The 17,244-nt window shown below is 32.8% G+C and overlaps 1 protein-coding gene across 6 annotated transcripts; it reads right to left on the bottom strand.

Annotated features, from left to right (window-relative positions):
• Positions 1 to 1,516: 1,516 nt before the first annotated feature.
• LOC114758306 (CBBY-like protein) lies at positions 1,517 to 11,822 on the bottom strand. Of its 6 annotated transcripts, XM_028947339.1 has the most exons (14): positions 11,489 to 11,822; positions 9,338 to 9,393; positions 8,630 to 8,912; positions 8,436 to 8,485; positions 8,256 to 8,319; positions 7,963 to 8,011; positions 7,792 to 7,860; positions 6,768 to 6,829; positions 5,828 to 5,892; positions 5,271 to 5,295; positions 4,876 to 5,027; positions 4,678 to 4,762; positions 3,248 to 3,391; positions 1,517 to 2,092 (listed from the first exon to the last, which is right to left on the bottom strand). In XM_028947339.1, the coding sequence occupies exons 3-14, from the start codon at positions 8,884 to 8,886 to the stop codon at positions 1,981 to 1,983; spliced, it is 1,134 nt and encodes a 377-aa protein (XP_028803172.1). In that variant the 5' UTR covers positions 8,887 to 8,912; positions 9,338 to 9,393; positions 11,489 to 11,822; the 3' UTR covers positions 1,517 to 1,980. The 6 variants fall into 6 exon arrangements, with proteins under 6 accessions (XP_028803172.1, XP_028803174.1, XP_028803171.1 ...); XM_028947341.1 differs by lacking the exon at positions 9,338 to 9,393 and having other exon boundaries at positions 8,630 to 8,891; XM_028947338.1 differs by lacking the exon at positions 9,338 to 9,393.
• Between the last annotated feature and the right edge of the window lie 5,422 nt (positions 11,823 to 17,244).

The raw sequence follows: 17,244 nt of genomic DNA on the forward strand, positions 1-17,244 counted from the left end.
TTTTTAAAATGAAAGTGTTAATTTTTAAATAGTTAAAGTACAAGGACAAAATTATATCAAATCAAAATTCAGGAATCAAGTTACAATCAAATTAAAATTATAATGATTAAATTTTGTTAAGTTAAATTTTAAGACAAGAGTTATACCTGAGTTAAACTCATAAAGACTAAAATATTACTTTTTCTTATCTTTTAATGAATCACACATAGAACCCTAATTAAAATTTAGGCGGAACTATGAGGTCTAAATTTTTATCCAGGTAAAACTCTAAAGACGGGATAAAAAAATTACAAAAATCTGAATAAAAATTAGATAAAATCATAGGGCCTTGTAGATTAATTTTTCCAAAATACATTCCTCTCCTTTTTCCAAACAAGTGTGCTGCTAGCTAGTGGGGTTATCCTTCGTGTTCAAGGTATCCAATGGGGTTCTTTTTAATATTCTTGAAAAAATGAAAAGCTGTTTGAACACAAAGATTTTTCCTTTTGGGCCAATGAAGATGATGAGTAAGTAGGTTTGGATGTGGTCTGAGGAGAATGACAAAATGAAATGGAATACTAAGTAAAATATGAAAAATTAATGGCAAGTGGGGGAATTCTTTTTTCTAAAGAAAATTAAATTATGGCAGCGGGGCAATTCCTTTTTCTGAAGAATCATGGCAGTGGGGGCCCTTCGTGCTTAAGGTATAGTCATTAGAAAGACAAGGAAAGCAACTTGGAGGTCATGAATATGAAGGCTTGCGTGTTCATTCTGTACTCCTGTTATGAAATGAGACTATCAAAATTCAATTCGGATGGTTCTTTTAAATCTGTAAGTTTCAAACGATAAAACAATTAAACATAACTTTTTGGTTTTTTATTTTGAATTTTTTTTAAAAGAAAAAAACACTTGTTTGATAATTTATTTTTAATTGGTTGTTTTAAAAACAGTAATATAACTCGTGCTTAACAGCTTAAGGTATAGTCATTAGAAAGACATGAAAAACAATTGGTTGTATATTACTTCAGTGCTATAGCAATATTTGACATATAATAATAAAAATATAAATAATGAAGTAAAATTAATCACGTTTGACAAAATATTCATAAAAACATTATGAGAAAGACAGTCTATTAACAAACATTATTTATAATCTAGAAATTTAATTATGAATTTGTACAAAATGATCTAATTATAAAATATAAAATATAAAAACAAGGTACTTTTCCTGTTCTAAATGTACGAGTATTCAAGAAGTATCGTTAATTCTAACTATAAGATCTTAATCTATTTTCCTTCTCATATCTATTATTTTCTCTCAAATTAATTAACTTATAAGATTATCTAACATTTAAAGAAGCTTAAAAATATTTTTTAAGGGATCAGATACGCTGTAACATCAGAGACAAACTTCACCACAAGGAGAATGATAAATGTGTAAGATTATATTTTATATACAAGGAAAGATCATATAAGCAAGATCAACCTTTGTCCTTTTTTTTTCTCTCACTCTAAAACCAAAAAAAAGGGGGACTAGACCCAATATAAATTACGTTACTAAAATGTAAGGATCAATATTCCAGAATGTCATGTTGCATAACGTTCCCAACATATTCAAAAGCCACATTAATGAAATAATATACAATTTCACCTATAAAGACTCTATAGCAATAATATCAGCAACCATATTTGATTTTCCAAAAGTATACTATATTTGAACAAAACAGTCACATCTCATCATCTCTTCAATACAAACCCCAACTTTACAACATTGTATGAGGAAAAGTATCAATTTCAGTACTGAAGGGATTAAAGTGGAATTCTCAACCTGGTTTGACCCAATTTAGTTCTTTTCAATTTCTGGCCCAGCCCGACTAAGGACACCTCTCGCAGAGGCTAACTCACAACTTGACATTGAAGAGATTATATAAACCTTTTGAATGATCGCATATTTTAGTGAGCAAAAATTTTCTCTGGACATAAAACTTGCCAGAGTTAATTTCACGGCTTTTTCTCTTTGCATAGGCTTCGTAATCTAGAAATGGTTAAATCTCCGCCTCCAAACCCATCAAATATAGCATTTGCCGAAGGGAACTCAGCTCTAGATGTCAAACTGCAGCAAACAACTAACACTAAGCTACAAGTACAATGCGGCCTCAGAAAATATAATAAAAAGTTGCAAACTAAATTATTCATGTACTGCGGAAGATATAAGGAAGGAACTTAATTTAATTATCTTCATGATTTTCTCTGTCTTTTTTCCCATGTTATCCATGTTCGAGTGATTGGGATATGCTACAATGACCTAATTTGAAAAAAGGAAAGAAGTTTACAACGGATCTACTTCTCTTTCGATTCACTTCATATCTTTTCTTTATCTAGTTTACAACAGATCTACTTCTCTTTCGATTCACTTCATATCTTTTCTTTATCTCCGTCTAAAATAGACACCATATATTTATTTGCTAAATGATAAGAATCACGATCCTGCTCAAGTCATCTCAAGCGTGAGTATGAGGAGTGCTACCGTGGATCCCAGCCAAGAAATATAAGAAAAATAATAGTTGTGGACTCAATAATATTGATGGAAGTTAAAAGAATTTATAGTCAGAGTTCTTCTCAACAAACATAGAAATAACTTGCCACTTGGGCTAGTTTAGGCAGCAATAAGGGGCGGAGTGGGGTGGAGGTGTAAATAATGGTAAACCTTCCTGATGTAACCAAAAAAAAACAAAAAAACAAAAAACAACAAAGAAAGAAAGAGTTACCACTCTAGCCGTCTAAATTTTTTTAACCTAACAAACAGTCTAAAGTTACAACTTGATCTTTCAGAAATTACAAGAGTTTCATCAAGAGGTAATAACAAATTTAAAAGGTTTCTGTAACACTGAAAAAAATCATAGGATAACTTAAAAAGAATGAGTGGTAACTTTCAAAAATATTTGTAATCACTTACATCTATATTTTATAATATTAGAGAATTTTGACTTTTCTTCCCTTTTGGTAATAGAAGAAATTTTAATTTTAATTTCTTTAACAGTCATTAATATAAGCTATAGATTTTCAACCATTATTTTTTTTTTCCTAAACTATATTTGGGTGTGTTTGCGGGCACGTGCGCATGCATATCAATGTGTCCATAACATTTCGGATGTGTACTCTTTAGTGTCGATATTGAGTAGAGTAGTCTGCTATTCAGGAGCTGTAAGTAAACTGAAACTTGCATAATGCAAAATCACGCTTTATTTTCCAAGAAGAATGCACTCACCTGCTCCGTAAAACAACGCATGGCATGCCTACCACTCCCGCTCCATCAACTCCAGACTTGCTTCCAGCAATAAGGACACAATTGCATACAGGTAACCCTGCATATTCTGCTCCAGCACGTATTGCAGCTACAGTCTTTTCTAGACTGCACAGATGATTATCAAATCAAATTATAGTTCATCCAATTTATCCAAAGTATACTTGTTAAAAGAATAAGTGAGGCCAATACTATCATTTGGGGCCAAAATCATGTTGGGAAAACAGCATTCAACCAAGATGAGAGACGTCAAATGCTACAATAAATTGCACTAGAGTATCTAAGTATTTAATTGATGACCGAAGGAAAGGAGAGCTCTCAGGTTGCACCGACCGAGACAAAGCTGTTTTAGGCATGAAGAGTAACAGTAATACCATCATGAAGATGAGAGTAGCCAAGACAAACATATTCCATCACTTTGGCATAAAATTTATCCCGTCATATATTCTCCAAAGAACCTCATTCAATTATCTTCCTTGCGGAAAATTTTACTTGCCATAAGCGATTCTCAGTTCTTTGTGCAGAATGCTAATCATCTTGCCGTGGTAGTTTCATATCAGCATGACTCCAAGTTCTTTCGATTGGTCCATCATGGTGTTTCTTATTGCATGAGGATATATCTCACTAGGCCTTTTTAGTGGTAATGTGTTATAGAAGGATAGGTATTGAACCCGCGGCCCCGGGGGGGGACTGCCGACCTTAGTGTCCCCTCAAATGGTGTCGTTTCCGTAGGTTTGAAGGATGTTATCAATACTATCATATCACATTAAGCCAACAAAAAAGGGGGGGGGTTTTCAGGACTCCAACAAAACATGAGGTGGGAGTGAATAAAGTTGATTAACAAATAAGAGGGAATGAAGTATCTAATGTTGCAATTACATGCGATTGAACAAGATACACATCAACCTTTTGGGCACATTAAACGTGTGAACCAGATCGTTACTGTTTACTTTGGGTGAATTATAAATGCTCTATTAACCTATAAGACTTTACTAAATCCTTAATAACTCCAAAGGTAGTGCTATAAGTAACCATTTTCTCTCCCTGCGTGACTTTCCTACATGCCGAGAACCCTTAACTACAAACCAATAAGACCAAGTTCAACCATGCTTTTTTAAAAAATGATGTATTGCCTCCGATCCTAATTATAAGACCTTATTTATAGAATACAAACGAAATGCTGAGCCATGAGCAGAGCTCAGCCATGTAATCTTTTTCTACCTTAACATATGAATCCTTGACATCATGCACATACACAATAAGACATTAGAGGGTGATATTTGATTTTGTTTGAAAAATTACACAGGGAGAGAGAGAGAGAGAGAGAGAGATAGAGCGTGTGTGTAAATAATTATAAAAAAAAAAAAAAACTCGCTGACACAAAATGAACTAACCTTTCAGATAAGGTGGTGTCAATCTCAACACTCAACTTTAGCAAGGATGCAACCTCCTTTGCGATCCTTTGTTTCTCTGCTGAAACTGGCCAAAAAGATACAAAAACTAAGTCCCAGACCAGCCAGCCTTCCACACCCCCAAAAAAAGGGCATGCATCAAAGGACACGTACATCATTACCAAGTCAAAAAGTATGTACCTGCTCTTTTGGCTTCCTTGACAAGTTGGTCATCCAAACCAGAAGAAAGTACATTCCCAGAAATAAGTCGGCCATACATGCTCTGCGCAACCTCCTTATCACCAACAATCATTACCTTTGAGCTTCGATCACCAAGCTTTTCTGTAATTGCCCTATCAGTATTAATTCAAAAGATAAAATAAAGCAAAAATTAGGGCACTCATCATTCTGAAAAAGTAGAGCAAAGAAAATGGAAGGTGGGGCTAAACTAGCACATAAGAAGGATCAAATCAAACTAACAAAATCAGAGAGCTATCTATTAACTCAGCAAAAGATAATTTGTTCCTCCCAGTAGAAATCGGGTCAGCTGATACCACTAAGCATTGGTCAATAGAAAAAGTAAAACCACTTAGCACCTGTCAGCTTCGCTCCTCGATTTGCCTTGTACCAAGAGTTTACCGGACGTTAGAGCAATTAATGTATTAAATTAAACAAGACTTTCTAGGCTTGGCAAGGAAAAAGGCATACTTCTTATTAGTTGTAACCTTGTATTGAACACAGGCTCTTCTTTTCTGACTAAAACAATTTAATATCGTTTTATGGGTATAATATTTACCTATAATATCTTTTTGATAAAAACAATCGAATGCCCTAAAATTTAAATAAAATAAATATTTTTAAAAAATTCTTTATTATATTTTATTCATAATAACTTTTAATTAATATTCTATATATCTGACCAATATTACTTATCATAATTTTTTAATTTCAACAAATTTTATAACATTGATGAAGTAAATGTTTAAAATTATATTTTAAAAACTATTAATAATTATACATTTTACTACCCCCGCCCCGCAAACTTTTTTTTTTTTTTTTTGGCTCCGTCCCTGTCAGCGTACATAATTCTATTCAAGTATCATGATCACAGTATATATTTGAAACTAACTAAAGTACCTGACAATATCATTACCACTTTTTCTGTATGCAGTTATCACTACCACTGGAATTCCCTCATTATATGCATCGTCAATAAACCTGTCATTGGGGGAGATATTTACTTTGTTCATGCTTTTCAGTCAAGGAAAAATCTACAAAGAATAAGAAAAATAATTATAATTGGTAACTATTATTCACTAGCTTGGACCAAACAAAGGTTTTACCATCAGAGGGAACAATTTCTTGAAAATAAAATTAGTAATGGTTCCCATCCCTTCTGCTTTAAAATTAAAAGAGACACTAACAACTAGATTTAGAAGAAAAATGTCAGACGAATCAATCTTGGTTCTTATACCAAATTTTAATAAAGGTAGTTAGGAAATCAAAAGTTTCACTTCCTAAATAAAATATCCAGGAAACAATATAAGAAATTGAAGCATAATGAAATGTTGAGGAAAAAGCATTGAACATGGACACTAGAACTTCCAAAAATTGAAATCGTTCAGGATAAAAAATGAATAGTTTATCATATGATCAATGACACACTCTAAATCTCACAAAGAAAATGACGAGTAAACTTGAGAATGACACCTCTAGGAATATGGCTCTACTATATTAGTACCTGGTAAATTCTATTGCGAAATATGTAGTATAGTCACCAGCCCTAAGAGAACATTATAGACCAACCCAATCCTCATTTTCATGGCTAGAACAAACTTCTCAACTAAGATACCCCTATTAACTTCTAAACTGGGAAACTTAAAATTTCCAGGAATATCCCATCAGCACCCCAAAATGTGGAATACATTGAATCAGCCAGACGACTAATCAAGATAACCATAATGTAAGAACAATTGCTTTGGTATGATGACCAAATTGACAATTAAGTTCAATAGGATTTCTCCCGCATCCCCTTAAGAAATACAGCATATACGACTTGCATATTCATATTTAATCAGTGCAAGATAACTCACTGGTTAACCCCTGGTCGTAAAGGTAGACTCTTTGACATCACAAACTCTTCCAATGCTTTCTCCTGCCAATAATCAATAGAGTTAAGTAGGTTTCTCTCTTTAACACCTCTTAAAAAAAGTAACTTGAAACATCTTTTCTCCTTTGCAGGATGATATTTAGCTTACATGCCTAAATGATCTATTCCTAGGAAGAACCTTAATATTGAGAAAGAAAACACACTATTATTTTTCTTTCTTGGGCCTTAAAATCATGACATTACTGGGTTCACATATGTTGCAGCTATTTTACGAGTTCAAGAAACCAGTCTAAACTTTAGCACTAATGAATCATGCTTTTCTCTCTATTAAAACACAATTCTTTTTTGAGTTAGTAAAACCGAGAATGAAGTGTTTTAAGAGTCACGTTAGTTTTCTTTTCCTCTTTCTTATGTGCTCCTCCTCTGCCTCGTCAAAAATTTTCTCACTGATTTCTCAAAACTTTAACTATGTTGACAATAAGTCATAAATATCAAGACCCCAAATATGTGGAGAGTAATTCTGCTGCAATTCAAGATTTTGTTCTTCAAGGACATCAGATTGATCAACCCTAAACGCCTTTCTATACAAAATTTTACAATTAATTCCTTAACATGAGACATAATTAGAAAGCTCTTAGATTGGCTAAAATTCCTAAATGAAACTATGAAATCTTTTGGAGTAATATTAGCTGAGAGAAGTGGCGACTATCATTTTGAACGCCACCAAAATCCATAGTTAATTTGCTACTCTAGTGAATATCAAATGTGGGAAGCTGGATGGATATTCTGTTTGGAGGTCTGCGTTATTTTGTTCTATTTACACAAGCGAGGAATAAAAGACCCTTCATTATACGAAAAGTAATCGGGAGTGAGGAATAATTTCTGAAGATTGTGTCATCAACAACAGTCTGCTTTATTGAAGAGTATTCATTATACATCATATTCCTCATTCGCCCAAGTATAAATAGCAAGTAAACAATTTCATTCACAAAGTGTGAGTAAAATACCTTTTTCTGCAAAACACTTTCTACAAACTTTCCCTTCTCACTTGTGGGTAACGAAGTAGGCCATCCAATCTATGCATTAGAGATAATAACAGTTTTACTTGGCTTCAGTAATGTTTGCAATGAAGCACACAACCTGGAGTTAGCAAAAAGCTAACATTCAAAAGAACGTACTCTATTAAAGTACAGCAAGAGCATCTTCTCTTCATCATTGGCACTTCTCCTGGAAAATTATTAAGGAACAATTTACAGCTGAAACAGAAATTCAATTTTTTACTCTAAGCATGACTCAATACAGGTGCATATCTGATAACTATAAGAGCAATGAAAGATATTCACAATGTTGAGTCAAGTTTGACATGATCTGTTCCAATATAAACTACTATAGGATTTCATGAAGTTGACTAATTGTCTTAAACCATATCACAGCTACAAAATAAACACTACCTATACATGCATAACCGTACCTTACAAGATCTAAGTACACAGGTTCGGTCCAGTTTGCACAATCAAGCCCAAGATTCTGAAATGCTGACGCACCAAGAGACCAATTGTTAGATTCATAAGCATCCAATCTCAAATAGATATGAAGCCAACGACAGTAACCGCCTTGGCAGTACACATATGTGCATTTCATATGATCCTACCCTTATTGAAAGCTTGACGATTGCCCACACGGTAAGCATCCACAAGAACTCTAGAATAAAAAAAATGGATACAAATAAAAGAGAAAACATTAACATTACCAGATAAAATAAAAACAGAGGCTAATTAACAAAAGATGGAAGCAAACAAACTTGCACGTAGGTTGAAATCAAAAGGTGAAGAAAAGGCAAGTTACCCATCGACTTCAAGAAGAATGGCAAGTCCTTGAGACGAGTCCTGATAGTGGGGACTGGATGGTGAGCAAGAAGTGGAGAACCTAGTGGAATGCAAAACTTTTACAGGAAAATTGGAATATGGCAGCACAGTGGTGAATGAGTATTGAGGAAGCATTCGAAAATTGCCCGTCGATGCACTGAAGAAGGATCTGTGATCTTTATTGAAAATACGTGGAAGGGATAGTGTGTGAAGGACTGAACAGGAGGCTGTCTCCATGGAAGCTTGTCAAGGCAAAGCAACAACTGAATTAATAAGAACATGGCTATTACAAATCAGTTTAGACAGATTCCAACAGAAACATCAATCTATCAACTCTTTTAGAAAGATCCTAATATTATGCGGGGAAATGTAGAGAAAAATGTCAAACAAGAAATAAATAAAGGTTGTTTAGGAATTAAAAATGTCTAACACAGAGCTAGGCTACTCCTTCCTTCAGGGGTTTGGGTTTCAAAGATGTATAAAGCACAGAAGGCAATTCTTCTCCTCATGATGAAAAGCATTTTCATGAGAACCCCACTTTTGTTCACGCTTTACAAAAAATACAAGAGACGGACATTCAAAAACCATTAAAAAAAAAGGAGGAGGAGGAAGAAAAACACTATTTACCATTTAGTAAGGACACATTATGGTACCTTAAAATAAAAACACTGAAGCAAGATTACCATACCAGAATGACATGCAGTAGTGGAAGCAGCAGGTATAGCACAGGACAAGCAAGCAGAGCTGCACGCAAGAGGAAGGCATTTGAGGTTGGAGAAGCAAGGGAGAGACGTGTGGGGAAGTGGAAGTAGAGACCAATGAGTAGTGAGAGAGAGAGAGAGCAAAAAAAGTTGTCGTCCCCATTACTTTTCGAAAAGCGCTTTCTCTGAGTCATCATTTGACTTGAGAAGCTGACCTGTTTGTGGGTCATTGGTTTTGATTGTGATCAAACCCCGTCCCAGTAAGCTTTGAGCATTTTTTCCCCTTAGAATTGATCTCCAAGTCCTGCAGTTTTATCTAATTTTTAAATAAGTGGCACTTTCTTTTAGTTTTATTTGATTTTTCATTAAGTTCAAATTTTTTTTCTTGAAAAAATTAATTTTTTAATTCTTATAGTTCTGAATCAAATCCTTTTTGAAATTTTAATTCAGTGCAACTTAGTTTTGATTTCGTTTTAACTCAATTTCTAAATTTTAACTCACTTTAACTTTTATAGTTTTAACCATCTAAAATTTTAGTCTCCAGGTTTCATTGAAAAAAAAAATACAATTTTATTTATTAAAATGAAAGTATTAATTTTTAAATAGTTAAACTATAAGAACAGAATTAAATCGAATCAAAGTTTAGTAATCAAGTTACAATCAAATTAAAATTATAACAATTAAATTGTGTTAAGTTAAATTTGAAGACACGAGTTATAACCAAGTTAAACCCATAAAGACTAAAATATTAATTTTTTTTCTTATCTTTTAATGAATCAACTATAGAAATCCAATCAAAATTTAGGTGGAACTATGAGGTCTAAATAAAAAATAAAATGTAGGTAAAACTATAAAGACCTGATAAAAAAAAGTCACAAATTGTAGATTAATTTTTCCAATATACATCTCTCTCTCTCTCTCTCTTCTTTTTGTCCAGGGATGGAAACAAACTAGAGCAGGCCAGGCTTCACCGTTAACAAGCTAGGCCACACTTCACCCTTAACAGGCTACGCCTATGTTGAAACCTCTTGGCCTAAATTATTGACCTGACTAACAAATTTTGCTTACATAAATGCATATGGAGGACCATGTTTTTAGTTAGAGCCTGCTCCTGCATGATTTAATACCCAAAAAAAAAAAACACACACGCACACGCACGCACAAAAAGTAGTGATTAAATGAGGAGAAGGGGGTGGGAGAGTGAGTTAGAGTGCAGGTGAGGAAAAAGGAAGGAGCAATGTTGCACGTTATGAATGATCCAAACATTGGCATAGTAAAAAGGGCAAAGAGAAATAGACAAGTCTGTCTGTGCATGAATGAGTATGAAGAAAATGGTCCTATTCTTTTTTTTTTTTTATGTCTAATTTTATTTCTTGCTGATCAGTCCCTTGATTGACTTTTAAAGGCATCCTCCTCCTAGATTGGCCCTTGGAGGAGTTTTGGTACCACTTTATATTTTTGAAGCCTGTGGTCTTAGATAGGCCTTGCCTTCAGCCTAAGCCTTGGCAGCCTAAATTTTTTGAAATTTTCAAACATAAATTAATCAATCCAAAATTACCATAACTCAATCTAAATATTTAAGTGAAAAATATATAATATTCAAATTACAATAAGAAACTGACTTAAAAATGGTTTTTTGAGGAGAAGATGTAGTTAAAAAAGCCACAGATTCTAGACAAAACAACTTGTAATACTCAGCTTGAAAAGTCGATCAATGATAACATAATCCATTGTTCTAATCAGTTCGTAAAAAATTTGAGAAACTTAACAACGTCATTCATAGACTTGAGACTAAAAGATATGCAAATCATGCACTTCAATAATACTCCTAGACAACCTATCCAGTTCAGACCAAAATAACAAATGGCATCCTCGAATGGAAAAATTACACCCGTCAACAATTGAAGAACTAAAGCAAGTTAAGTTCCAAATAGTAACATCTACTATCAGAATGACAACCATCCTTCAGGGCAAACACAGAACGACAGAGCAGAGAATATTTCAATTAAAATATCCTCAAAAGAGAAATACGACAACATATAAATAAAACACTAGAAAAGCACCGACCAACAGCACCAGCAAATACCAGTAAGAAAAAAGTCGAACACTGAAAGTCTGAATGAAGGAAACTTGAATACCTCAAGACTGAAGATGCCGACAAAGTGTGTCAGTTTGTCTGACAAGGAGAGGAGAGGCTTGCTGCTGACGAACTCAGACTCACGAATCACAATGGCGAGTGACGACTGATAAGGAGAGAAGGGGAGATGGCGATGGGGACGCTCTGCCAGGGTTATTGGACTGGGTCAGGGGGTGCTAGATTCGAACAGCGAACGGTGAATGAAGGTCGGAGGATGGAGAATGGAGGTTGGAGACGGAGACTGAAACTTGATTCTTTGAATGGGTGTTGGATTCGAACGGGGAACGGCGACTGCTACTCTGCTAGGTTTATGAATTGGAAGGAAGAGGTTGATTCTTTAACGCTATGTTTGGCTCGACGGAGGGAAGGGGAGGGGAGGGATTTTAATCAAGAGAAGGGGAGGGGAGGAAAGGGGAGGGTAGCTACAAAGGGGAGGGGAGGGGAGGGAGGGGGAAGGGAGGGGAGGGATTTTAATGATCTCCTGTTTGGATTGATTGGAGGGGAGGGGAGTGAGCAATTTTAATAATACCTTATTTTGTTCTAATAAAAAATTGACTATTTTAGCCTCATAAAATTTAAATGAATTTTCTCACTTTTTATTTTAAGATATAACTATATATATATATATAATACAATTCACTAATTTTGATTTACAAGATACAGTCACACACTTATAGAATATCAAGACAAAAACTCACAAGTGATAGATTTCAATCAGAGAAAAGACCTTGAAGGTGAAAGAAAATACCAACGGCCTCTTAGAATTAGAAGAAGAGAAAAAAAGTTTACAAATGCTTACTAATTTTGGAGATAATTATCTTAATAACCTCTTATTAGATGCTCAAAAGAACTCTCTTATGTAGAAATGTTTATGACTGATTAGAAGTTAACAAATCAAAAGGGCATATAAGGAATTAAAATATCATCTCTCATCTCCCCTCCAAAAAACCCCACTTTTGGAGGGGAGGCTAGAAGGGAAGGGGAGGGGAGAAAAACCCCTCCCTCTTTAAAAAACATCTTAACCAAACGAGGGGAGGGGAGGAGCTCCCCTCCCCTTCTAAAAAATTATACCAGCCAAACAAGGGGAGGGGAGCAACTTCCCTCCCCTCCCTTCCGAAAACCCCGTACCAAACATAGCGTAAGAAAATGAAAGGAGGCTATCAAGTATTTTCATTGCTGTTATGCCATTCGGCCGTTTTCGCTAGAGGGTTGAACTGGCTTTAGCTATCAATCCGAAGTCCAACCAGATTAGAGCACGGTTCGTGTTTTCAGCCTTTCAACCTGTGGTGAGTCTGGTCTGACCAGGAGGTAACCCGGGACAGGATCGGGTCAGACTAGGGCGAGTTAGACCGGGCGGAGAAACTCTTGTAGATGAAAACTGGACCAAAAACTATATTTTAAAAAATGATTAAAAACCCAAAAAATAAGTGCTCAGTTTCATCCATGAACTTAATTCTCTTACGGCGCGTTTGAAATCACAGTTGGAAGTTTAGATGAACTTTTTCACAAGCAAAAATAATTTTTGAGTTAAAATGTTACTCCCTCTCTTTCTTATTATAAGAAACAAATAACCGAAATATGTTAATCAAAAAATAGTTAAAATTAGTTAAAAATAATTAATATGTAAAAAGTATAATTTTTTTTTAAAATGCCCTCATTAATAAAGAGAGAGGGCATGAGAGAGAACAATTAAATTATTAAAAAAAAGAGAAATAGGAGGGAGAGAGAGTGTGAGTTGGAGATACTACCTCCAGTCCTTAATATAAGACCCCGTTTGACTTTTATTTTGGTCCTAAATATAAGATCCCAATCCACTTTGTCTATCATATTTACTCAATTTTTTCCAAGATAATCCTTCTAATAATTTTAATTCTAGTTAATACATTTGATTAGCAAGGATATTTTAGGAAAGACAACACCTATTTAGAACAAATAACTAACTTAAATTACTTCCTTAATTTCTTCAAATTAGTCAACTGGTTCTTATAATTAGGACCGGAGGTAGTAATAAATATGGATAAAATAGAAAATCAACACAAAAAAGTAGAGACAATTTTTAAATGCCTCTTATATATAAGAACATACTATAAGTATCAAATGTCTCTAAGAAACGAGGGAAAAAGACAGAAAAATGCAACTTTAACTCCAGAATCCCAAAAACATCCGGCCAATTTCAGAAATCCTGTTTTGGTACTATGAGACCAAATTGGGATTATTATGTGAAAAGAAAAGACCAAATTACCCTTCATTTTAAATATTATTTTTAAAATATCACAGCCCCTACTGGCCGGCCGGTCACCGGAGCTCCGTCGGTCGGAAATTTTTTTTTTGAAAATTTTTACAACTTCAATATAACGGTTAACAACTTTTGTAATGCTATTAACACCTTCAATATAACAATTAACAACAGCTTTTCTGGGAAATTCAACAAACTCCGGCGACCAGAAACAATTTTTTTGGAAATTTTTACAATTTCAATATAACCGTTAACAACTTTTGTAACGCTATTAACAACTTTAATATAGCAATTAACAACAGGTTTTCTAGGAAATTCAACAAACTCCGGCGACCGGAAACAATTTTTTTGAAAATTTTTACAACTTCAATATAACTATTAACAACTTTTGTAACGCTATTAACAACTTTAGTATATCAGTTAACAACAGATTTTCCAAAAAATTTAACAATTGGTCGCCGGAGCTCCGGTGGAGGAAAACAATTTTTTTTGAAAATTTTTACAACTTCAGTATAACGGTTAACAACTTTTATAACTCTATTAACAATTTCAGTATAGCAATTAATAACAAGTTTTCTGGGAAATTCAACAAACTCCGGTGACCGGAAACAATTTTTTTGAAAATTTTTACAACTTCAATATAACCGTTAACAACTTTTGTAACGCTATTAATAACTTTAGTATATCAGTTAACAACAGATTTTTCAGAAAATTCAACAATTGGTTGCCGGAGCTCTGGTGGAGGAAAACAATTTTTTTTGAAAATTTTTACAACTTCAGTATAACAGTTAACAACTTTTGTAACTCTATTAACAATTTCAGTATAGCAATTAACAACAGGTTTTCTGGAAAATTCAATAAACTCTGGTGACCGGAAACAATTTTTTTGAAAATTTTTACAACTCCAATATAAACGTTAACAACTTTTGTAATGCTATTAACAACTTTATTATATCAATTAACAACAGATTTTTTGAAACATTCAATAATTGGTCGCCGGAGCTCCGACGAAGGAAAACAATTTTTTTGAAAATTTTTACAACTTCAGTATAACAGTTAACGACTTTTATAACCTTATTAACAACTTCAGTATAGTAGTTAACAACAGGTTTTTGAGTTTGTTAAAGGCATTACTAAAGTTATAAAAATGCCACTTTTTGAATTTTTTTAAAAAACCTATTGTTAACTGTTATACTGAAATTGTTAATAGAGTTACAAAAGTTGTTAACCTTTATACTGAAGTTATAAAAATTTTCAAGAAAAATTATTTCCAGTCACCGGAGCTTGTTGAATTTCCCAGAAAACTTGTTGTTAATTGCTATATTGAAGTTGTTAATAGCATTATAAAAGTTGTTAACCGTTATACTAAAGTTGTAAAAATTTTCAACTTCAATATAACGTTAACAATTACGTTTTTTTGAAAATTTTTACAACTCCAATATAATGGTTAACAATTTTGATATAACAATTAACAACAAGTTTTTCGAAAAATTCAGAAAGTGGCATTTTTATAACTTCAGTAATACCTTTAACAAACTCAAAAACATGTTGTTAACCGCTATACTGAAGTTGTTAATAGGGTTACAAAAGTTGTTAACCGTTATACTGAAGTTGTAAAAATTTTCAAAAAAATTGTTTTCCTCCGCCGGAGCTCCGACGACTAATTGTTAAATTTTTCAAAAAATCTGTTGTTAAGTGATATAATAAAGTTATTAATAGTGTTATAAAAGTTGTTGACGATTATATTGGAGTTGTAAAAATTTTCAAAATAATTATTTCCGGTCACCGGAGTTTGTTGAATTTCCCAGAAAACCTGTTGTTAATTGCTATACTGAAGTTGTTAATAGAGTTATAAAAGTTGTTAACCGTTATACTGAAGTTGTAAAAATTTTTTAAAAAAATTGTTTTCCTCCGCCGGAGCTCCGGCGACCAATTATTGAATTTTCTGAAAAATATGTTGTTAACTGATATAATAAAGTTATTAATAGCGTTACAAAAGTTGTTAACGGTTATATTGAAGTTGTAAAAATTTTCAAAAAAATTGTTTCCGGTCACTGAAATTTGTTGAATTTCCCAGAAAACCTGTTGTTAATTGTTATACTGAAGTTGTTAATAGAGTTATAAAAGTTGTTAACCGTTATACTGAAGTTGTAAAAATTTTCACAAAAAAATGTAAAAATTTTCAAAAAAAATTGTTTTCCTCCACCGGAGCTCCGGCAACCAATTGTTGAATTTTCTAAAAAATTTGTTGTTAACTAATATACTAAAATTGTTAATAGCGTTACAAAAGTTGTTAATGGTTATATTGAAGTTGTAAAAATTTTCAAAAAAATTATTTCCGGTCGCCGGAGTTTGTTGAATTTCTCAGAAAAGCTGTTGTTAATTGCTATATTGAAATTGTTAATAGCGTTACAAAAATTGTTAACCGTTATATTGAAATTGTAAAAATTTTCAAAAAAAAAATTTCCGACTGATAAAGCTCTGGTGACCGTCGCCGCGGAGCTCCGGTGACTGGCCAGCCAGTAGAGGCTGTGATATTTTAAAAATAATATTTAAAATGAAGAGTAATTTGGTCTTTTCCTTTCACATAATAATCCCATTTGATCTCATGGTAACAAAACGGGATTTTTGAAATTGACCGGACGTTTTTGGAATTTTAGAGTTAAAGTTACATTTTTCTGTCTTTTCCCCTTTTTGTAATCTAATTTTTGAGGGTGGATGAGTTTTTAGGGTGAAGTTACATTTTTTTAACTTTTCACGGGACGGTGCGGTGAGAGAAGCAGCTAGGAGCATTAATTAAGTACTTGCGTTTTTAGTCTCTTTTTATGCGTCTTTTGTATATATCTGTGTCTGTAAAAAGATAAGAACAGGAGTGCTGCGTCCATGTACTATTTTAATTTATATATATTTTTATCCATTAATTATATTTAATTAAGTATTTTTTTGGTTTAAAAAATAAGATCAATTTTATCTATTTACGTTTATTAAAAAATTAGATAAAATCAGTTTAAAATAATAAATATGTAAAGCATGTGTTTTTTTTTCAAATATCCTTGTTAATAAAAAAAATAAGTAAAATATGCAACAAATAAATCAAAGAGAAAAGAAAATATATGGAGGTAAGGTTTGAAAAATTTAAACAAAAGTAAATATTATCTTAAAAAAACACCCAACCCCTCCCACAAAGTTTATTTTATATTATGAACAGTACCTTCAATTTCTCCCTGATAAATTATTTTTTATTTATAATAATTTTATTTTCAATATTTCTTTTGCAATTGTCACATTATATATACATGTAATATCATATATATTTTTTAATAAAATTTATGTCTTTTTTAGTCTTGTAAGCTTATTTTTTTATTAATTATCTAAATAAATTTTAATTTCTTAAATTGACTTTTTTTCTTTCAAAAATCAATCCAAATATAAATCATATTTCACTATTTCACTTTTATCTAATATGACTTTTATAAAAGTCAAATTAAAAAAAAAAAAACTTTTCCCTCTCCTAATCCAAA

Source organism: Neltuma alba, unplaced genomic scaffold, assembly GCF_004799145.2.
Source record: "Neltuma alba isolate B1F8T4 unplaced genomic scaffold, ASM479914v2 tig00010685_pilon, whole genome shotgun sequence".
Taxonomy (NCBI): domain Eukaryota; kingdom Viridiplantae; phylum Streptophyta; class Magnoliopsida; order Fabales; family Fabaceae; genus Neltuma; species Neltuma alba.